General features: G+C 45.1%; 2 protein-coding genes across 2 annotated transcripts; one reads left to right on the top strand and one right to left on the bottom strand.

Moving 5' to 3' along the window:
• On the top strand, nucleotides 10,053-12,397 carry LOC8054229 (cyclin-D5-3). The gene is made up of 5 exons (XM_021464479.1): nucleotides 10,053-10,684; nucleotides 10,771-10,857; nucleotides 10,978-11,266; nucleotides 11,372-11,493; nucleotides 11,616-12,397. The coding sequence occupies exons 1-5, from the start codon at nucleotides 10,391-10,393 to the stop codon at nucleotides 11,853-11,855; spliced, it is 1,032 nt and encodes a 343-aa protein (XP_021320154.1). The 5' UTR covers nucleotides 10,053-10,390; the 3' UTR covers nucleotides 11,856-12,397.
• Nucleotides 14,109-20,056, bottom strand: LOC8081867 (calcium-transporting ATPase 10, plasma membrane-type). The gene is made up of 7 exons (XM_002468270.2): nucleotides 19,520-20,056; nucleotides 18,001-18,055; nucleotides 15,964-17,915; nucleotides 15,713-15,871; nucleotides 15,259-15,430; nucleotides 14,850-15,148; nucleotides 14,109-14,727 (listed from the first exon to the last, which is right to left on the bottom strand). The coding sequence occupies exons 1-7, from the start codon at nucleotides 19,694-19,696 to the stop codon at nucleotides 14,479-14,481; spliced, it is 3,063 nt and encodes a 1,020-aa protein (XP_002468315.1). The 5' UTR covers nucleotides 19,697-20,056; the 3' UTR covers nucleotides 14,109-14,478.

Here is a 23,477-nt window from a genome sequence, read left to right on the forward strand (position 1 = left end):
GTAAAGAAAATGGTAACATCGTGGCAGAGAATAAAAACGGTGAAACGTGAGGGGAGACCTGCAGAGACCAGAAATAATAAACACGCGCTGGCATATGCACAGATCCCGAGATACGGACATACAGTGGCGTACTCCTATCTGTACACGGCTAGGATGGTGGTCGCACGTGGTGGTCTCGTGCTCAGGGGTGTGATTAGTTGCGCGTGTAGGGCTGGAACGCCTTAAATCTGCACGTTGATTAGGGGACACACGTAGGCCCGTTCAATCCCGTTTTCTATCCTCCCGTGACTAGGTTATTGATGATCCATGATCATGATGCTCTCCAGCCAGGGGAGAAAACAAAAGGAAACGATGATGACCATGATGCCCAACGGGTCACGATGAATTTCTTAACCCCAAAAGCAGGGACGACTGAGCCAAAATAAGGTCCTAAGCTGGCATAGCTATGTGGAAATAATACTCTGTTTTTTTTTTATTAGATGGAAAGTGTGACCATGTCATAGTTCACTTGACTTGCTCGAAGTGTATGTCATGCATGCCCCTAAGCTTCGTGTTCATAGAGTGCTTACTTCGTTAGAATTAGATTGCAAATATAAGCCTCTCCAGATTTGACACATTTAGTAAGCTTCGATCATTAACTAATAATTATTTACAAAATTATATGCATGCATACATTGAAATTGTTGCATGGATAAAAGTTTGTATGCCGAAATGCCTTAGAGGTTTTGGCATCTTAAACCTTTGAAAAACTGCTAGGGCCTTGTAACGATGGCTATGGTTTGAATGGAAATCAGAAAATAAGCCTTCAATTGGAACACCGACACCTTGCACTCATGAAGACCACGAACTATTTGCAACTATCACAAAGAAAGAGGCCCTTTTTTGAACTTCGGCATGGTTGCAGGGTGAAGATCAAAAGGATTTAGCCCCAAACATCTTCTCAATGTAAAAAGGAAGTTACATACTATTATGATGCGACGAACAATGATGCTTGGATCTATGATCTTAACATAGGAACCATAAAGCCAGGGCAACAACTGCTAGAATATGTCTAACTATGCAAGAGACTCTAAACAATTCACGTTACGATAGCAAATACAGACTATCACGTAGATGCTTACATATCATGGGGAATATATGATGATGTTGGCCTACTACGCCCATTTCAAAAGGACTTCGCACATCAAAATTTGAAGTCCTCATCCAGCGCAGCTGGACACCACCAAAGTACAAATTTTCCGCTTGGCTTGCACTTCAAAATCAAAATAGATTTTTGATGGGGGATCGCTTGGTAGTCAAGGGTTAGTCAAACCAACAAATATGTCCTTTACGTCGGTCCACGATCAAAACAACAATGAATTTGTTTGTGTGCACAATTGATTTATCTCAAGAGTTTGGGATCCAATCTACCTTTGGTCATCGGTGGACCTGCCGACTCGTGGCAGTTGTCAAAGCTTCACATTTGGACACGAGTGATGGACAGTGGTGGCCACAACAACGAGAGCGCCAATCAGAGCACTGTGATCCCTTCGAATTTCAGTGTCATGGGAAATTTAGAAAGAAAAGAACAAAAAAAAAGTGTTCCAAAGACACTTGGCTATCTCGGTATTGGCAAAAACCAACGCCCAAACTTGGTGCACAACAGGAGGAAAACGTCTTCCAATTATCATCTTGTGTTGGTAGTTTTTAGCATGCTTGGTGCGTGTACAGTTTGTTTGTTTATCTTCTTGGCTTAGGCCTTGACTCTTCCTCTTTAAATTGATATATAACATCAGTTCACTACTAGTTAAAAAATGTTACTAATACGACTTTTATGCGACAAAAATATACTAATAAATAAGTATTTATTAGTATGAATTTTGATATCAAATTAGTATTAAAAATCATCTACCAATAAAGAAACTATTGGTCAAAGGCTTATTGAAATGGAATATTATTGCCCGATTTATAAAATGCAAGTAATTATTTTCTTTAATAACATTTGTTTTTATATATATGTCACTCATGTAAAATAGGTCTGCCTTAGGGCAAACATATACACCATGTATTTTTTTTATTTTGTCATAAATCTTGTTATGCGATTACTTTTGCATCTTTCCAACCAAACGGGTACATAGCTATAATCATGTAAAATTATGTTGTTATGCGATTACTTTTGCATCTTTTGCAAGTAATCTTGTTTTGAAAATAGGGAGTAGATTATTTTTACACTATAGTTCTCATCATGTAGAGTGTAAAAAAATTTATATTATAATTTTCTAACACTTATATGATTTTATATTCATTTTGTAATAATATTTGATTAGACGTTGTGTTCGCCAGCAAATTTGATAAGAAACAGAGTGTCTTTGAGCAATCTAATTTTTTCTAGTGTCCGCTGGCAAATGGCCACCATTCTACATGTCCCACAGCCAATTCTCCCATTTTGTATTTAGGCTCTCTTAGAACACACACACAAAATTCTGTTTTTGTGTTTTCTATACACCCTCTGTGTTTTTCTTAGTGTCATATTTGATTTGTCCTAAGTAAAACGTGTAATCTTTGACTATTGATTTCTGAAAAATATATAGTTTCATGTCATAAGATTTATATTTTTAGATTTGTTATAATAAATACTATCATAATATATAATTCATATATTGTCAATCTATAAGGATTTTTAAAATAGTTGGTCAAAGATTGCAATTTTTGACTTAGGACAAACCAAATGTGACACTTAAAGAAAAAGACAAGACGGATAGAGTATTAAAAACAAACTGATTTCTATAAAATTTATGTATGGTTCTTGTAAAATTTATACGTCTTAAATGGATCCCTAATTATTAAGGCCTTGTTTACTTCCAAAAAATTTGTAAAATAGGAATAGTAGCACTTTCGTTTGTATTTGATAAATATTGTTCAATTATGGACTAACTAGGCTCAAAATATTTGTCTCGCCAATTCCGACCAAACTGTGTAATTAGTTTTTATTTTCATATATATTTAATACTTCATGCATATATTTAAAGATTCGATGTGACGAGAAATCTAAAAAATTTTACAAATTTTTTTGGAGAACTAAACAAGGCCTAAGGCAATGGCTTGCTACATGTATCGGCGATTTTTTACAGTATGCATTAGTAGTTACGGTATCGCAGACAGAACATATGACAAATCAGAGTCGCGAGTACGTACGAGTAGGACAGTAGGAGTAGGCTCCGTGACCGTGACCGTGTGTCCGCGAGGACGCCGTACAGAAACGTCGGTGCTCAGTGGCCCGGCTCGTCCTGGACCAGAGCAGGTGTACTATAGCGGCAGAGCTGCGTACCAGATACAGTGCACACGTCTGCCACAAAATCCACACATTCAATCCGGGATCCCGACGCTGTGGACTGGAGCCGGTGTCCGAGAGGCTGGCTCCAATGAGGAAATCACGAATGAGACGGAGTCGGGGTGACCAGTCGCTATCCTCTCCTGTGTGGTCTCTGCATTTAGGTGTGGCCAATTACTGTGAACCTCTAAGCTTGTAGTACATGCTTTGATGTGCTGATGAGGAGGCTGCAGATCAGGCGCTCATGGTCGCGTCGAAGCGCAGCAGGAGGAGGGCTGGTACAGAACTTTGTACTTGTGCCCCCTGTTCAGGTTCTATGATTTGATTTGATTTGATTTGATTTCCTCCGCTCCACTTCTCTCAGGTGTTATATGTTTTATTACTCTGATGATTGTCGTGATTTTGTCGAGACCGTCATCGGCTACTCTTTTCACCCTGCTTCAGTTTCAGTATTGCGTACCAAAGACCTATATATTTCTGATTCTCAAAAGGTTACGAATTCCCAGTATCTACAAACTTCTGGTGCTGAATATACAGAATTTGTTGTGAAATATTATATTATCCTAAATGCTACTGTAACTTCCGGTTATTTCCTGTTGTCCACAGCCAAGATTGCAGGAAAATTGAGCTGCCTATCTGCATGGTTAACAAATGGAGTCCTTCCTGAACGCGAGGCCCAGCCCAACCAAAACAAGGGAGAAGAAGCATGGGCCGGGAAGGCGCCAACTCCAACTCCCGCCTTGCCGAGCCTGTGATTTCGCCCACGAAGATCTTAGCCCGCTTGTCACGGTCCGTGAACTGAACATTCGGCCTATACTAGTACACGGGCTAAACCATGCGCATTTTCGTCATGCGGCATTATCCACGGTACTACTGCCGTCCTTGTACTGTACTTGTGCAGGTATGAGGTATATATACCTCAGAGCTCAGTAGCACACAGAAGATACAGTGTATCTCTCAACTCAATGAGAGATACACTGTGCATGGTAGACGACGGTACTACCTCCCCGCATGTGCTACGGGTGCACACTTGGGACGTGCAATGCATACTCCTGTCCTGCAGCTTCAGGGTACACAGAAGCCGCAAGCTTTGACTACCGGAGGCCGGAGGGAGCATCTGCAGTTGTGCACTACGAACACCATCTGACGGCGCGTACGGGCCTGCTACGTATCCTTGCCAACTCCTACACGCGCGACTGCACACCGTCCAACAGGTAGGTTCATTGACTTGCGAGACGGCCGCCGGCCCCCCGTGCCGTGCGTACCTACAGGGATCGATTCCAGCGGCGTTCGTGTAATGGCTGAAGAATCTCCAATCGCGCGCGGCTGGGGCTGTACCGTACCTCTGATTCGATCGGTTTTTTGTTTGTTGGGGTCACTTGCAGTCACAGTACACGGTACCTTCATGCACACTGCGTTGTTGTGTGCATTGGATTCGCGTGGTCAAGACTGGAAGAAGAGTCAAGACTCGAGATTCAGGACGTTCTTGTTTTCAAGTCTCAACACTGAGGGTCTTGTTTAGTTCCGAAAAGTGAAAAGTTTTCGGAACTGTAGCACTTTTGTTTGTTTGTGACAAATATTATCCAATCATAGACTAACTAGGATCAAAAGATTTCTCTCGTGATTTACAACTAAACTGTGTAATTAGTTTTTATTTTCGTCTATATTTAATGTTTCATGCATGTGCCACAAGATTCGATGTGACGGGGAATCTTGAAAACTTATTGGTTTTCATGTGAACTAAACCAGGCCGAGGTTCGTCCTTGGCGGGGCTGCTGGCTGCTGCAGCTAGCACAGTAGTACCAATGCACGTACTAAACTATACTGATACTGTTCAGCTGTGACCTAGAGTACTGTTCAGCGAAAAACTGTATTTGCACTGCTATTTCAAACACTCTCGTCAACTGTGCTGTATTTGCACTGCTATCATTTCAAACACACTTGCCTTCCCTTGGTCCACACGATTCCAAGCAGATGGCTAGCCCTGCCCTGCATGGCTGCATCCCTGGAGCAAAAGAATAAAGCCGTGTCAGCTAGCGAACCATTCTCGCGGATCTCAATCGACTACATATGTCCAAGCCAGCTGCCAGCGGCCAGCCAGACAGCGCGCTCAAATTCTCACCGCAAGACACCAAACCACACTACTGTTGACACGTTCAGTGTGGCTGGCCTCCACCTCGATGAATCGATCGATCGTATCCGTGCGCACGCGCACGGGGCCGGCGGAGGACGCCGCATCGGGATCGAGCGATCGAGCTCCGGCCGCCTCGCTCCAAGCCACGTCCGCATCGATCCACACTCCCGCAGCCAGCCTGAACGTGAGCCCTTGTTCGGCGTCGTCAGGCTCACTCACGGTCCGCGACAAGGAACCTGGTCCACGTCCAGAGCGCGTCGCGTCGCGTCGCGTCGCGTCAAGTTCAAGCCCCGCCGTCCGCGCCCGGCCGATCGGACGACCACCTGTGAGCGAGCCGCCCCAGGCCGGATGCGTTGCGCGTCTTGCGCCTGCGGGCTGCGGCCCCCGCCCCTGGCCTGCCTCGGCCTCCGACTGCACTGCCCGCGTGAGCTCGACCGCGCGCGTCCAGTGATCTCGTGATGGAGCGCCCGGCCGTCCCGGGCGCGCGCGCTCGCTCGGCCGGTCGGCCCCAACTGCCCCGCTGCGCGCCATGCCAGTAGCCCAGTACACGAAGAAAAGCGCGGCTCGCGCGGCACCCACCCGAGGCCTAGCCTAAAAGCTCGGCCAGCCGTCAACTTTGGCCGTATTGCATTGCATAGTTGCCTGCCGCCCCGGTGGATCGATCTGCTTGCCACGGCAAATGCAGCTATGATACAACCTACTGCTCCCTCCGTCCACGAAAGAGTCAATTTCTAGAGTTGCCCTAAGTCAAACTTTTTAAACTTTGACCAAATTTCTAAAAAAAATGCTAAGATTTATGGTATCAAATTAGTATAATTAAATTCATCATAGAATATATTTTCATATGATGTGCATTTTATGTTATAGACGTTGTTACTCTTTTCTATAAAGTTAGTAGGAATTGATTTTTTCGTGGACAGATTCTAGGAATTGATTCTTTCGTGGACGGAGGGAGGGAGTAGTAAATAATCAGCGCGGGGGCAGATGGCGATCGATTCTCTGTTGGCCCGGGTACAGAGGCTACAAGCTGGTACATCCGCCGCGGAGCCCGGCTTGTGACTTGCGAATTGCGAGGGATTTCGTCCGTGGGAGGAGGGCCTTGTTTAGTGCACCCAAAAAGCAAAAAGTTTTCAAGATTTCCCGTCATATCGAATCTTACGGCACATACATGAAGTATTAAATATAGACGAAAGCAAAAACTAATTACACAGTTTAGCTGGAAATCGCGAGACGAATCTTTTGATCCTAGTTAGTCTATAATTGGATAATATTTGTCATAAACAAACGAAAGTGCTACAGTATCGAAATCCGAAATCTTTTCGGAACTAAACAAGGCCGAGGTGGTTTTTGCGTTTGTCTCCGGCGCTCTGGGTTCGTCCTTCGTTGGGCAGCCGGGGACCTCGCGCCCCACCGGCAGTGACCTACACGCCGGTGTGCTGCGGCCTGCAGCACGAGCCGTTTCCGTCGCCGTGGTCGCTGTGGCGCGTTCCCAACCCTGACTGACAGACAGCTCACGCTTAGCGGCTGCAGCAAGACGATCAACGAGATGTTCGTCACGTGCAATGGATCGGTCGAGTCAAATGCAGCAGCCAATCATCCAGGCGTTAACGCCGTGCTTACCCGCTGTACTGCGAGATCCAACGACCATCCAAACCTTCGCCCTGGTTCGATCCATAGGACATCGCACTACTCATCCCGTGCAGGTTCTGAAGAGAATAGAGATCCTCGAAAATCCTTCAGACAAAGTATCCAAAGTTTGATTATATTTATGAAAAACTATTAATATTTGTTACACTAAATAGGTGTGTTATGGCTTATGATAATATGCTGCGTGAAGAATCTAGTGTCACTTATTTGGTATGATAAATACTGATACATTTCTTATACAGATTTGCAACACAACACCGTACTGATTGGTAGATGTACCTCGTCACGAGATGCGTATACAGTATACTAAACTCGCTGATCTGCAGGCTTTATTTAATTTCTTTTGACGCGAGCCATTTTCCTGTTTCCATTACTGAAATACAATAGTTCAGTAGGCAGAAGTAGAAAAACAAAAGAGAAAAGAAGAAGCTATGGATCAGCCAAAAAGTAAACGATCATGTCTTCTGTTTCAGAGAATCAAGATCGACTAAAGAAACCACCACCCCAAACGAGATAGACTAAAACGACTACACTATAGAAACCAGTTCATTAGGCCCTTCACACCGTATTGCTTAAGTGGTGCTAAAAGAAGAGAGAGATTATCGTGAAGTCGCTCCACACACTGCGATCACCGATGCCAACGCTAGCAAAACATGGAGTGGCGCAAGTACTTATAGCGATGCCAAATACGCAATGTGAGGCCTGTTTTTTTTAGGCCTTGTTTAGTTCCCAACAAATTTTGCAAAATTTTTCAGATTCTCCGTCACATCGAATCTTTAGACGCATGCATGGAGTACTAAATATAGATAAAAATAAAAACTAATTGCACAGTTTGGTCGAAATTGACGAGACGAATCTTTTGAGTCTAGTTAGTCCATGATTGGATAATTTTTATCAAATACAAACGAAAATGCTACAGTATCGATTTTAAAAAAAAAATTGGAACTAAACAAAGCCTTAGCACCACGCCACATTGTGGAGGGTCTTATAGAGCAGGAAGCCCCATGTACTAACTTTTTTTCAAAAAAAAAAAATACAGCAAACTTTTACACTGACAGTAGACTGCTTCTGGTCTATACGGTGACGGATGTACTTCGATTCTTGAACAATCGATTTAGGCCTTGTTTAGTTCCTAAAAAATTTTACAAAATTTTTCACATTCCCGTCACATCGAATCTTTAGACGCATGCATGGAGTATTAAATATAGACGAAAATAAAAACTAATTGCACGGTTTGATCGGAATTGACGAGACGAATCTTTTAAGCCTAGTTAGTCCATAATTGGACAATATTTATCAAATACAAACGAAAATGCTACAGTACCCATTTTGCTAAATTTTTTGCAACTAAACAAGGCCTAAGACGCTGTGTTGGGTAGAACTAGAAACGTAGGACAAATCCTCCTGATTCTTTTATGTGGATAGAAAGATGGACAAATACAAGTATCTGAGTGTTTATTATTTATTTACATATTTATAAGCTGTGATGGAATTAAAATTTTGAATATGGTACATTAGATAAAATTTGTTAGAATATTTAGTGAATTTAATATGTTAGATTTTCTTTTCTAGGTGTATTTTTTTATTTTTTTAGTGAAATGGAATTTGAATTTTTAAGAATCTTAACTCTCCACTGTTCGTTAATTTTGAAGCCTTTTATAAAAAAATGTGCTTGTGGATCCAACTATTCAAATCTGATATGAAGCCTAATTTTCAGTATCCTGATTTGAAGATGGTGTCTGACATTGAACATTTGGACCTTCTATTTTAAATTGTAAGTTATCTAGCATTTCTAGATACATAGATTTTAAAGAGTACCTTTATAAATATTCCATAACATATAGAAAAATAATATGTATCTAAAAATTTAAAGGACTTACAAATTAGAACAGAGAGAATACTTTGATTCGTCTTTTTCCACAAATTTGTTTTTTTACTTACAATTCAGATACAAATTCGGATAGCTATTTTGTGGGAACATGCCAAGTTAAACTAACGTATCTAGACCAAGTGTCATCCTCTTGATCAACACATCTCAAGTAAATAAACTCTGATAATCCCTAGAGATGCCATCCGTGTACTACACTAGTGCAAGACATAGGATCAATATTTGTCGTTTGCGCTTTTCGAGAAATCGCTTTGACAAAATATATATTATAAAATATTAATATTTATAGTATATAATTAGTTTCATTGGAAAAATATCTAAATCTAGTTTTTTTAATAAATTTATTTCGAGATACAATTGCACGTATTTTTTACAAATTGAGTCAAATTTGTGCCAACAATAACAAATATTTAAAGACGGAGGGAGTAGACATATAGCCGTCTCAACACAAGACGGGGTCAACTGATAGCTGCTTGAGGTAGAAGTGGCTTTAGGAGACATGAGCATGATTATGATGATCAATGGTGGTTTAGGGTAAAAAAAAGACTACTACGAATTTACAAGAGAAGATTAAAAATATGATTGCAATTTTTTTAATTTATAAAAGGCCCGAGGAACTAAGTGCCTGTTTGAATCCCTTCACAAGTGTATTTAAAACCAACAAAACTATTTAAAAAAATTCACAAGTACAAATTATGGTGTGAGCTGTGGTCCTCGTCAGGTCAGCTTGGCGCCCGTCACGAGTCACGACACTTGTCGTCTACCAAAGCCTTGTTCAGTCGTGATTTTTTTTGAATTTTGTTACTGTAGTATTTTTATTTTTATTTAATAAATATTTTCTAATTATAGAGTAACTAGGTTTAAAAGATTCGTTTCGTGATTTACAGATAAACTATATAATTAATTTTTATTTTTATCTATATTTAATATTCTATGTATAAGTTGTAAGATTCGATGTGATGAATAATGTTAAATTTTTTTTGGTTTTTGTTGGAAAACCCGGGGCCGCGGCCTTCGGTTTTCTTCTCCCTCTCCCTTCCGGCCTTCCGCTGTCCCTCTTTCCCTCCCACGCAGGCCGCACCAGCACCACGCTGGCACGCCGCCTCCGCACTCCACGCAGACACGCACAGCTCCACCACCCATGTCGCGCCCTCTCCAACTGCTCATTTCTGCTCCCCCCCTTGTGCCCCTGTGAACGCGCGCGAGTGTGGCGGAGACCGGAGAGGAGGGAGGGAATCCCCCTTTCCGTTCCAGTGTTCCGCGCCGTGCTCGCGCGCGCGCGCACCCACCCGCACTCCGCACGCCGCCTTTTCCTCCGCCCTGCTGCTCTCCTCCCACTGGACGACCAAAAATCTTTTCCTTCACTTTTCTCTCCCTTTTCCCCGCGCATGCACGGGCTCTGATTGACGCCATGGGGGACGCCGCCGCCGCAGCGGCCTCCACGTCCGCTCCCGACACGCCCACATCCATCCTCATCTGCCGGGAGGACGGCGGCGGCTTTCTCGCCGACGCCGACGACGATGGCGACGGCGCGGACCTCGTCGTCGCCCGCGACGAACGTCTGCTGGTCGTGGACCAGGACGAGGAGTATGTCGCGCTGCTCCTGTCCGAGGAGAGCGCGTCAGGCAGCGGCGGCGCCCCGGCGGAGGAAATAGAGGAGTGGATGAAGGCCGCGCGCTCCGGATGCGTCCGCTGGATCATCAAGGTCGTTCGCGCGGGAGCTCTTCCTTCTTCGTCCCCCCAAATTCGGTTTTTGCCAATGTTCATCTCTTGTTTCTTTGCTGCTCGCAGACCACGGCGACGTTCCGGTGCGGCGGGAAGACCGCCTACGTCGCGGTCACTTACCTCGATCGCTTCCTCGCGCAACGGCGAGTCAATGTAACTACCCACCAATAACCCTGCATTTTCCCATTGCCGTCGCCATTGCTGGCCTCTCTTCCTTCCGATGATGTACGACTGACTGCGCACTGCGGCCGTCTGTGATGATGATGGGTTCAGAGAAGGCAGGAGTGGGCTTTGCAGCTGCTCGCGGTGGCGTGCCTGTCGCTGGCGATCAAGATGGAGGAGCAGCACGCGCCGCGGCTGTCGGAGTTCCGGGTGGACGCGTACGAGTTCGACAGCGCATCCATCCTGCGGATGGAGCTCTTCGTCCTGTCCACTCTCGAGTGGCGGATGAACGCCGTCACCCCCTTCTCTTACATCAGCTGCTTCGCGGCGCGGTTCCGGGAAGACGAGCGCCGGGCGATCCTCCTGCGCGCCGTGGAGTGCGTCTTCGCGGCGATCAAAGGTTCCTCCTTTCCCCTCTCTCTCTCTCTCTCCCATGCATTTCCTTCCGTTCCATGGAGTCCGATCGCGGCCGCAGCTGATCTTTTGTCCGCGCCCATTCGCGCAGCGACGAGCTCGGTGGAGTACCAGCCGTCGACCATGGCCGTCGCATCCATCCTCGTCGCACGCGGCAGGAATCTGGACGCGCTCAAGGCGATCCTGGGCTCATCATGTCCGCACATAGACACCGTAAGCCCCTCCTGCCGCCCACCGTGTCCGTCCGTCGTCTTCTCGAGTCCCTTTCGGGGAGAGGCTGTTGGCGGAAAGCGTAATGATGAGTAACAAATGCGGCCGCTGTTGGTGTCTGGCAGGAGCATGTGTACTCCTGCTACAGCGCGATGGTTCAGGACGACGACAAGTCGCCGACGCGCTCGACGTCGACGGGGGTGGCGTCCTCGGGCGTCTCTGTCGCCGCGCACGCCGGGAGCGGGAGCGGGAGCCCCAGCCCGGGCGCCTCCGTGTCCGTGGGCGCCAATAATGCCGCTGGCACCGCCACGCCGGACAACCACAGCAACAAGAGGAGACGGTTGCGCTCACCTCAGCGACAGTAGGAGCTGCTAGGCAGTGACGGCAGTGCAGTCCAGCTGCATTTTTTCAGCTCACCATTTCCTTTTTGCTGCTGATTGTTTCTTCGTTCAGGGAGGGGGTGGCCAAAAATGCCCGAATCCAAATGGGGGCGAGATTTGATTCTTCGGATTAGTGCGGTGTCAGCAGGGTAATTTAGTGCTGGAAAGATTTTTGGTTTTGAGGAGATCTTTCCCGGGATCAAAGGGGGCATGGCAGTGTAAGGACCAAAGCTGAAACAGAGCAAAGCTCTTGCTCAAAGCGGGAAGGCCTCAGACAGACCTGACTTCACAGGGTACCTACCATGGTAAAAGTGAGTGAAGTCAAGGAGTAGGGAGTCAATTGTTTTTTTTTGTGTGTGAATACCCGTCTGTACCAGGCTACCAGCTAATCCCGGCTGTCTGTCATCTTTTCTTTCTCTGTTTATTAATTATTAATAGCCAGTCACTGCATCAGTGACAATATAGTTAACCAGGTATTTGTGTCAATTGGTTAGTATTTGCTTGAGCCGTATCATGCTCTTCAGACAGATTTCCGATGCCGAACCTTTGAGGGCAAAGGCTACTCGTCGAGTGCTTTTGCTCCATTTCACCTGTTGACTGTGATTGATGACGAGGCCCTGCTGCTGGTTCGTTGGTATGCGTGCAGTTGCCGTGCACAGCAGGCAGCTGGGAGTAGTTTAATGTTTTATCGCGCGGATCGTGAAAGAGACGCTCGTTCCCTGCTGTGCTGCCTTCTTTCTGGCGGCGTTGCCTTTTGTGCCGTGTCATCAAATCGCCTGCTCGCTTTGCTTGCTGCTCTACTCGCAACAACCATGGTCCATCCATGGCCATGGCCCCCCGCTGTTGTTGGGAGATGGCTGGCACTGTTCGTGTGTGTCTCTTTTCCTCTCTCATGCACCGGCACGCTGGACCCCTTCATAACTCACTGCGTCGCGTCTCATACACTGCAAATGGCTTTGACTTGGACATATCACACACACACTTGCAGCTGCAGCAGTAAAAGGCAGCTAGGCAGGTGAAATATTAGGACAGTAGCTCAGCTTCCTCTCAGTCTCAAATAAACACAAGAAGATCGAGAGTGGCCTTGCAATGTGCATTGCCATTACAAAACTGCTCCTGCGCTTCTAAGGTCACACATGGCCCATGCGGTCAAAAGCTAAGGGACAGGCACGAGGTGAGAGGGACACGACCTGGTAAAAACTCCATGTACTGGCGATGCTAGGCTGTCGTGCCGTGCGCCTGGCACTGGCAACCGGCTAGGCCCTGTTTAGTTTCCCACCTAAAAATTTTTCATCCATCCCATCGAATCTTTGGACACATGCATGAAACATTAAATGTAGATAAAAAAATAAACTAATTACACAGTTTAGTTGAGAATCGTGAGACGAATCTTTTAAGCCTAGTTACTCCATGATTAGCCGTAAGTGCTACAGTAACCCACATATGCTAATGACAGATTAATTATGCTTAATAAATTTGTCTTGCAGTTTCCTGACGAGCTATGTAATTTGTTTTTTTATTAGTTTCTAAAAATCTCTTCCGACATCCTTCCGACACATCCGATGTGACACTCAAAAAATTTCCGTTCCCAATCTAAACAGGCCCAAAAGAAAACATTTGCGCAACTCAACGTGGCAGGGGTGGCTTTTGTCAAAAAGAAAAAAACGTGGCAGGGGTGGCACTGTTGGAATTTTATTCCCGGGTGGTTGCTTGCTTCGTGCTCAGGAGTCAGGAGGTCTTGTCTCGTAGGAGAGGATCCGGAGTAACATGCTCACAGGCCAGTGCTTGACTGGTCAAAAAACGTATTGGCATCGATGACACTGCTGACGGTAGCGATGGAAGCCAGCTGCCAGCTTGGTGATGTTGTCAATTTGTGATGTCAAGATAGCCTGGGATGCCATGCCATGCCGGAACAAGGTTGGAGTAACTGAACTGGCAGGCCTGTGCAGTGCTAGCAGTAGATCACAGTAGTATCTTCTGACGCTGGCATTTGGATTGCTACTAATTCCTGGTCAAACTTAAATACGCTCCGTTTTTTTTCTCTTTTTAATAAGCGATATAAGAAGGAAGCAGGAATCCTGCTGGATTTTATACGAGCATAAAGAAGCAGAAGATTCACAAGACTCCTGCATAATGATGGCCTTATCAGATCTTGGAAGCTAGTGGGGGGACGTTTTCTTGGCAAATCAGAAACATTTAAACCCCACTCATTTCTGGAACTTCTGACTGAAACATAACTTAGCAGATGATGAAAATGATACGTAGGTGTCAAAACAAGCACATTCGGGTGAACAACAAGGTTGCCATATACAGATCCAGCCTCCAATGTTCCAAGGAAAAGCACCAGGGGAAAAAAAATAAAGCAAAGAACAGCTACAGCAGTCCGAGGCCTTTTCTAAGGATCAAGCCCACAACCTTGGCTGACACTCGGATGATGCTCTAAGATCAAACACTACAGGATAAAAAGGGGAAAGATTCACAGACAGAAGCATTATCAGGCAGCAGAGATCTATCTTGTACACAAATGGCAACACACAAAACTTCATTGCCATGATCAGACTGTAGCTATGCCCAACTTCGGTTTTCGGCTGAAATTAGCTCTAGTTTCCTACGAAGATCCAACCGGTATCATCTTCACAATAGCGGCGATAGGCATGCCTATGAAACCGATACAAATACATGCTATCCACTGGTTGAGCGTAAGAGGAGTAGTGTTTGCGAAATCGCCAAGGAACTGTATTATGATGAACTGGAAGATGACAGTACTGCCGAGGACAGCAATGAACACATTGTTGTTTAGAATGCCTTCAAACACATTTATCCTCTCCATCTCTCTCGAGCTCATCTCATTGAACACCTGCACAGCAAAGTTAAAGGTTAAGTTCGCAAATAATCGTATCATTAGTGCAAGAAATTTAAACTGAGTACAAATGCAGACTAACCAATTCATCAGCACTTAGCTAGTTAGCTTGGACTTACCTGGCAGAATACGAAGCAATTGAAGATAAGTGTGTTCAAGACTAGATCGGAGTTATCGCCCTTGATACCAAACAACCACTTCCCCTCTGTCTGTAGGTACCAAATTACAAGGAACTGGTAGAAGGCCTGTCCCAGGATGTTTCTCCACATAATGTTACTGATGAAGTTCCCTTTCCTTCCAACAGGTGTTCTCTTCATCAGTTCATTGTTTGGGGGTTCTGTAGCCAATGCCAGTGCACCCAGTGTATCCATGATCATGTTGACCCAGAGCAATTGCACGGCAGTAAGAGGGGCACTCCCTGAATGAGCATAAATACGAACAGTGAGATGTAGATTTATGAAATAAACAAAAGGACATTCTACTCAAGTAGTACAAGGATTTCCAAACAATAAAGGATGACAAATGTACCTGTCAGGCAAGCTGAGGAGAAGTTTACCACCAGAGCAACCACATTGACAGTGAGCTGAAACTGCACAAACTTCTGAATGTTGATGTACACTGATCGACCCCATTTTGCAACGGTAACAATAGTGGAGAAGTTGTCATCAAGAATGATGACATCAGCACTTTCTTTGGCCACCTTCAAGAATATGTTAAGAAGAGTCAAAATCAAAATTGGAGTAAATAGTGAATTAACTTGAGATATCATGTAATTGATGGTGTTACTCATGGTCATGGATATCAAGATCTCATAGATGTTGCAGCCATATAGAAGAATGAAAGAGCAAAAAATTACACTATTAAATAGAGCTAAAAATAACTTTCCAAGATATTTGATATGGGTGATTACTATAAGATATCAGTAATAGTTTGGTTACATGGCTAGTTATTTTTAGCAATGTCAGGGGAGTCTCGAAATTACCTCAGTTCCGGCAATGCCCATTGCAAGCCCAATATCAGCCTCATGAAGCGCAGGCGCGTCATTTGTCCCATCACCAGTCACTGCCACAACTTCGTCGAGTTTAGTTCGAAGATGCTTGACAAGGGTATGCTTATCCAGTGGTGAAGATCTTGCCATCACCTGGTGCATCCATAGCAAAGCACAGTGGTCAATGAGCTACTAGATTTTGCAAAAGCGCACAAAAAGATGGGTACTAGAACTCGTGAACTTACCTGTATCTTTGGTATCAGTTGAGTAAGCTCTTCTTCACTCTTGGTTCTGAAATCTGGGCCTTCTATGGCAATGCCACCTTCAGTTAAAATGCCGCATTCCCGGGCAATTGCCTTTGCCGTGTTGATATTGTCACCTGTGACCATCCTGACAGTAATACCTGCCGACCTGCAGATGGCAACAGATTCCTTCACTCCAGGCCGGACTGGGTCTTTGATCCCCACAATTCCAATGCAGGTGTACCCATCTGTCGGGATCTGATCATTGGCTGAGAACCCATCCTCAACTTCCATGTAGGCAAGACAGAGAGTGCGAAGTGCCTCGTTTGCGAAGCTATCGATTGTGGCCTTCAAGTGATCAATGGTTCCTTCATCCAGGGGGACGACATTGCCTTCCTCATTCAGGTACTTGCTACAAGATGCCAGTATGATCTCTGATGCACCTTTGCAGTGTGCTCGCAGTGCACCCTCTGGGAGCTGGATTACCACTCCCATTCTCTTCTTGGCAGAATTGAATGGCTCCACCTTTACAAGGGTGCTTGCTTTGCGCACTGCCGAAAAGTCTCCACCGAGTGACAGCCCGAACTCCAGAATAGCTGTCTCAGTTGGTGTCCCCAGTATTTCACGTTTGCCATCCTGGTTCAAGACAACGTCTCCCCCAGTGTTGTTGAATATGGACTGGGAGAGAATCGTCATGACAGAGTCTGGGAGTTCGGAGAACAGGCTCTTGGTATCCGAATCACCATCCACTTCTTTGATCTTACCACAGATGCAGGCTTTGACAACGGTCATGTGGTTTGTCGTAAGAGTGCCAGTCTTGTCACTGCAAATGGAGGTCGCTGAGCCCATGGTCTCACAAGCTGCAAGGTGCCGGACAAGTGCCTTGTCATTCATCATCTTCTTCATTGCAAATGCAAGACTCAGTGTCACAGCCAGCGGTAGCCCTTCAGGTACTGCCACAACGACAATGGTGACAGCAATGGCGAAGAACTCCAGCAGCTCCAATGCATCATCTCCAGTCCAGCTCAAGTACGTGCCATCCATGATCTTGCGCCGGAACAGGCTTTCGGTGAGCACCGCGAATGTGACGACAGCAAAGATAAGTCCTATCTTACCAATGATGGTGGCCACACCATTCAGCTTGACCTGCAATGGCGTCTCATCATCACCACCTTCGCTGAGAGTGGCCATCAGCTTCCCCCACTGAGTCCTCATGCCGACAGTGGTGACGAGCATCTTGCAAGAACCGTCTTGCACCTTTGTCCCTGACAGAAGGAATGGGTTCTCAGCGTTGACGGCAACTGGCTCGCTCTCTCCAGTCAAGCTCGACTCGTTGATCAGAAGCGAGAAGCCTGACATGAACAGCCCGTCAGCTGGCACCTGATCACCAATGGAGAGGTGAACGATGTCGCCGGCGAGAAGTTCATATATTGAGAGCTTCTGCCTGTACCCACTCCGGGTGACCTGCACCGTGATCTTCTTCTTCTCCTTGTCGAGGTCCTTGAACTGCAGGGACTGGCGGTAGTCGCTTGAGGCTGTGACAAACACGACCAGCAGGATACTGGCCACAATGCCGAGCCCGTCATGCGCGCCCTTGGGCCATCCCTCCGTAGCGATGCCAACCATGAGCGAGACGAACGCGCACACAGCAAGGATCATGAGCGTCATGTCCTGCAGCGCCTCCCAGACAAAGACCAAGAAGCCACGTGACTCCGCCTCCGCGAACTTGTTGACACCAAAAACACCCCGCCGGGTCGATAGCTTGTCTGCAGACGTGGCGAGGCCGTCAGACTCCGAAGTGGATAGCTTGGATGCGAGGCCCTGGACACCACCATGAGATTTCAGCTTCTTCACATCATGGCCCTCAACAATCGAGCTCAGCTCCTCAGCGCAGATGCCGAAACCAGCTGCCTTGACATCGGCGGGGACCTTGTACTCACTCGATGGAGCAATGCCTGTGGAATTAAAGTGGTGGTAAGATTGATGATTGAAGAAAATGATAGAAGTTTGAACTACAGACTGAGGTGGGGTGGTACTTACTGTTGATGAACTGAAGTGCAGCCTTTGAAACAAGCACGGCAACACGCAGCTTCTCCTGAGATAGGTAAAAATATTCATTAATTGTAAGTTCTTCTTGAGATTGACACGCAGCTTACTCAAAACCCTACAATATTTTTGTTCATAGGAAAAATTTAGATAAGTTTAAAGATAGATAAAGGTTAATTTAGTAAAATAAATAAATTTACAGTTGCAACACTGAACTATTACAAAGTAACATCCATGGTGAACCATAATCTTCTTAGCAGGAAAAGAAGAAAGGATAAGTATACCATTGTGAAATAACTTTTTATGAACAATCCACCAATATTTTTTAATGCGACTAAAATTCATAGTGTCACCTATACTGTCAGTAAACAATTAGGTGCATATCTGAAGCACACAAACATCAAAATCATTCTACAAAAAACAGACACAAATCTCTATGATTCATCGGTTCCAAATATGGCCTAAAATGCTTGATTGGATACTCTCTAGGGAAATATTGCAACCTGCAGAAATAAAAAAGACTAACACACAGCAAGATTCTTTTCCATATAGTAGTCCAGAGTTTATTAATAAAAACATAAAATAAAAGACAAACACGTTTTGTTTCTGTTCATGATCAGTACTTTGCGTTTAACATATTCCAGCAATCAGGGACATAGTTTCATGTTCGCTGGAAAACAAAGTTGTTGAGAACCTGATCCACGCTTCTATTAGTCAATTGCAGGTGCAGCGTAGAGGTCGCTCTCAGAGTCTGGGAGAACATGACGTTTCAGGTTTTTATATATTTGGCTTTGGATGTGGTGTTGTCTGCACTTTCCTTGTGTAACCCAGACTATTATAATATTGTGCTCTTGTGTTTCATAATGTCATATGGTAATTAAAGTAAGGTTATGATCACCAACAAACAAACTGTGCGCAGCATTAAAATATGCTGCAGAACTTTAGGGGAAAAGATAGAGAAATTATTGCTGCAGAAATTTCGAAAAAAAAATATATAAATAATATGCTGAGATGTCCTTCCTATCTGAACATTATCCGAGCGATTGGTATCGACCATTCTTCCTTTGAAACTGTGAGCAGACTCATTCTTAGTAGTGGTTATTGGCACGCTCCATATTTCCTTTTTGACTAAAATCCTGTGGCGCACACCTCTTTGAACAAATCAACCTAACTTGTGTTGACCGACTCTGTATCTAATTTCGCAACATTTAAATTTTTTCGAGACTCTAAGCAATCCGAGTACCCACTGGCATCAGAAGAATAACATACGATGAAATTCTAGCTAGCATTGGCATGAAACATCCTAATTACTGATGCAGTCCGCAGAGCAGGAGCAAGGAAGAATAAGATACGACGAAATTTTAGCTAAGACAGCGCTAACATTAGAATGAACATTGAAATTGCTGCTGCGGTCTTCAGAGCAGGAGCAGGAACCGGCGCTGCTGAAGCATGGGAAACTCAGAGAGCAGAGATCAGGGGGACGGAGGGGAGGAACAGGCCCGCATGTACGTACATGGTTGTTTTTCTTCATGGCGGTGGCCTCGCTGCGCTTGTCGAGGTTGGCCGTGAAGCGGAAGCGGCGCTTGGGGTTCTTGACGACGCCGACGAGCTTGCGCCATCGTCCCAGCGCCTCTTCCGACGAGTGCTTGGCCTGCACGGCCCCGAAGTTCTCCTTGAGGTAGCTCTCCATCTCTCTCGGCTCCGGCTGCCGGATTCGAATTCCCTCTCCCACCAACCCAACCCTGCCGCGGCCGCGTGCGTAATATACTCACGAGGGCGCGTGGGGGGTGGGGAGGGGGCTCTCGCTCTCCTCTCTCTCTCTCTCTCTCTCTCTCTCTCAGCTCAACCGCGTGGGCGTGGGGCCGCGCCGTTGACGCGTAAGGACGTGACGGCGACTTGTGGCGTGGGCAAGCACATTGCCGGAAGTTGCGTCGCGCACGCTGGGCTGGCCGGGGGTGGGAGGAAGGGAAGGTGCGCGGTGGTTTGCTAGGATCCGAGCCGGACAAGAGGAGGAAAGTTTGGAGGGAGGGATGGAGAGGAGACGGAGAAGCAAGGACCAAAGGAGGCTGCTTTGCTTTCCCCGACCTGCGAAAAAGCGAGCGAGTGAGAGTGACTGACCACCCCGTCGCCGTGTTTATTTTTTTGGACAACTCCGTCCCCGTGGTTGGACACGCCGAGTTCTGGGCATTTTCGTGCATGCTGGGCCGGGCCGAGAACGACACCACCTTTTTGGCGAAAGTCCAACTCAGTTCTCGAGTAATTTCGGCACAAGAAAATGTTACGTGTAACGATGATGAGTTTATCATTCGAGATTTCGAGTTGTTAACATAACATAACATAAACGTTTGTTGTTTGACGTGCTTGACATAACTAGGATGACAAGAAGACGAGGTCGATTGATTGATTGGTTTACTCGAGGCAGGAAGCGAGGAGAATCAAACAGGACATGGGCCCTTTTTTTTTTTTTTTGCAGAAACGCTTGTGCTACAGAACATTGGTCCCACGATCCTCGCACTCGACAGGATGATTGAACGAGGGACTGAACAATTCGAAGCGGAATGGCAATTAGCAACAGAGCAAGCGACAAATGGAGATGGAGTTGCTTCAGATCTCAGGCCTCGATAGGCGCCGCGTTTTGAGAGTCACGGCACGGTGGTGTGGTCCAACAACGACGGAACGGAACGACGTGCTACCAAGTCACTGCATAGGAAAATACCGTACGTATATTCTATGCGGTGAAGAAGATAGTTCCTGCGAGGTGCGGCCCATTATCGGGACGGAGACGGACCACGGGCGCGGCGAGTGCATGCAGATGGTAAGACGCCAACAACCCAAAAAAAAAACGTTCAAATTTCGAGGTCACAAATCAAGGGACGCGAGGGCGAGGAGAGGTGGCTTTTGTGCGCGCGCGTGTTGTTTGTTTTCTTATTATTTCCTTCTTCAAAGACCGAGGACGAAGAGGCAAAACTTCCTTGCATCACCAACTTTTGCTGCCCATCAAGTCACCCGCCTGTCCCCATTTCAGCAAGTAAGGCCTTGTTTACTTCCCAGAAAATTTTGCAAAAATTTTCACATTCTCCGTCATATCGAATCTTTGGACGCATGTATGGAGTATTAAATATAGACGAAAATAAAAACTAATTGCACAGTTTGGTCGAAATTGACGAGACGAATCTTTTGAGTCTAGTTAGTTCATGATTGGACAATATTTGTCAAATACAAACGAAAGTGCTACAGTGTCCATTTCTCAAAATTTTTCGGAACTAAACAAGGCCTAAAAACATCATCGCATGCTCAGGTTGCCTATGCATCCTGGAGATACAATTAACAGTTAGTTGATCGTAATCTTTTTTTATTCATTAGTTTATTGTAATCTTATCAACTTGAATAGCAGAGAGCACCTCGCTTCGGTGGTGTTTAACAAGACTGTGTTCATCTAGAGCACCGGCTCCATCGAAAAAAGCCATAAGAAAATAAGACGATGGAAGAATCTAGATAGACTATTGTATCTTATTTAATTTATATTTTTTATATAATTTGGGGATGTATTATGCCGAGTTTTATTATAATTATTCCTTCCCTTCACCAAAAAAAAAGGAGTAGTAGAGAGCACTTTAGAAAGTGATAGAGTACCAGTTAAAGATATGCTGTCATAATTTTGTCGTTTTACAGAAATCCATAATATTAACAAAAATTGTCTTCTTCGTTCCTTCCCTTAGAACTTGAGGTGGCCTCAATGCCTCAAACGTTTTTACGCCTGTCCCCAGCAAGATCTGGGTTGTTCTCACAAAGAATATTGAACACTCCCTTCCCTTCGGAAAAAAGCGCAGAGAGCACTTAAGAAGGTGATGGAGTATCAGTTAAAAATGTGCTGTCATAATTATATCGGAACTCATGTTTTACACAAATCCATAAATTTAACAAAATTTTTCTTCTTTGTTCCTTCACTTAGAACTTGAGGTAGGTTCTATGCCTGTCCCCAGCAAGATCTGACTTGTTCCCATGAAGAACGTTGAACACTATGTTCAGCAGCTGCAACAAAACTGCTCAGGCCAAACTTAACAAACAATGTGGCGGTATCAGTTAAAAATCTGCTGTGATAATTATGTCGGAACTCTCAGTTAAAAATCCATAAAATTAAGGACGAAAAAATTGTCTTCTTCGTTCCTTTCCTTAGAATTTGAGGTGGTCTCGTAACTGTTCTACGTCTGTTCCCAGCAGGACCTTTGTTCTTGCGAAGAATGTTCCCAATAAGAATTAGGTTGTTCTCATGAAGAATGTTGAACACTCCGTACAACAGCTGTAACAAATGTGCTCAAGACCGAACTTGACAAACAATAAGCTACGCAGCGCTGTAGTGATTTGGGCCTTGTTTAGTTCAAAAAAATTTACAAAATAGACACTATAGCACTTTCGTTTGTATTTGACAAATATTGTCCGATTATGGATTAATTAGGTTCAAAAGATTCGTCTCGTAAATTACAAGTAATCTGTGTAATTAGTTATTTTTTATCTATATTTAATGTTCGTATATGTTGCAAGATTCTATGTGAGAAATCTAAAAAAATTTACAATTTTTTTCGAAAAATAAACAGTGCCTTGGTTTTGTCCCCCGCAGCAGGCCAAACGGGTAGCGGTAGATACTACGCTGTGGCATTTGACGGCTAAAGAAAGAGGCGACGGTGGCCGAAGGAGGGAACGAATTTTGGTGTAAAGAAAACTAAGGTCTTGTTTACTTCCACTTAAAAATCTAAAAATTTTAAAGATTCATCGTTACATCGAATCTTTAGACGCATATATAGAGTATTAAATATAGATAAAAACAAAACTAAATTTACAATTTGGTTGGAATTTACGAGATGATGTTAGATGAGGTGGCAAGACAAGACGGTTTCGAAGTCAAGTCAAGGGACGGGAGGGCGAGGAGGCTTTTGTGTGTGTGTGTGTGATGAGTCATGAGTGTGTGTGCGCGCGCCCGTTGTTTTTTTTTTCCCTCTTCAAAGACCGAGGACGAAGAGGAACTTGCGACGCGTCTTCTACGCGGTAGCCGGTAGGGAAAAGGCCTGAGACCGTGGGACGGAGGAGGACCAGCGTACTAGGCGTGTAGGCCAGTGGGACTCACACGGTCGGCGGTTTAGCCGGCGCCTTCAGAATTGAGACGGTAAATTCATGGACGGTAAATACATGGCTCGATTTTGAGTGTGATGATTGAACGTCTTTGTAAATTTGAGGCTATGATTGTCGTGTCAGCTTGAGAATTTGAAGATTGCAGTGTTGTGGTGTTGTTGCCTGGACAATTAACACTGAATTTTACAATCGGCTGAAAGGCCGAATTCTGCATTGCTGAGATACAGTTCAGTTTTGACAGTGTATTTTTCCTGAGAAGTTCAGGAGTTTTCAGGTTTGGTGATTTTCATGGTTTTGGAGGCAGGTGATTGCATTGTGACGCTAGTCAATACTGATGGATTAGT

This window comes from Sorghum bicolor, chromosome 1 (genome assembly GCF_000003195.3).
Source record: "Sorghum bicolor cultivar BTx623 chromosome 1, Sorghum_bicolor_NCBIv3, whole genome shotgun sequence".
NCBI classification, from domain to species: domain Eukaryota; kingdom Viridiplantae; phylum Streptophyta; class Magnoliopsida; order Poales; family Poaceae; genus Sorghum; species Sorghum bicolor.

What these genes read in the sequence shown, in the direction of transcription:
- LOC8081867 (XM_002468270.2), bottom strand. Translation starts at nt 19,696, where the DNA reads ATGGAGAGCTACCTCAAGGAGAACTTCGGGGCCGTGCAGGCCAAGCAC. An exon ending in AACTGATACCAAAGATACAG is followed by an intron (nt 15,872 to 15,963) that starts GTAAGTTCACGA and finishes TGGATGCACCAG; the next exon opens with GTGATGGCAAGATCTTCACC. An exon ending in CTCCTCAGCTTGCCTGACAG is followed by an intron (nt 15,149 to 15,258) that starts GTACATTTGTCA and finishes ATGCTCATTCAG; the next exon opens with GGAGTGCCCCTCTTACTGCC.
- LOC8054229 (XM_021464479.1), top strand. Translation starts at nt 10,391, where the DNA reads ATGGGGGACGCCGCCGCCGCAGCGGCCTCCACGTCCGCTCCCGACACG. An exon ending in TCGCGCAACGGCGAGTCAAT is followed by an intron (nt 10,858 to 10,977) that starts GTAACTACCCAC and finishes TGATGGGTTCAG; the next exon opens with AGAAGGCAGGAGTGGGCTTT. An exon ending in CATGTCCGCACATAGACACC is followed by an intron (nt 11,494 to 11,615) that starts GTAAGCCCCTCC and finishes GGTGTCTGGCAG; the next exon opens with GAGCATGTGTACTCCTGCTA.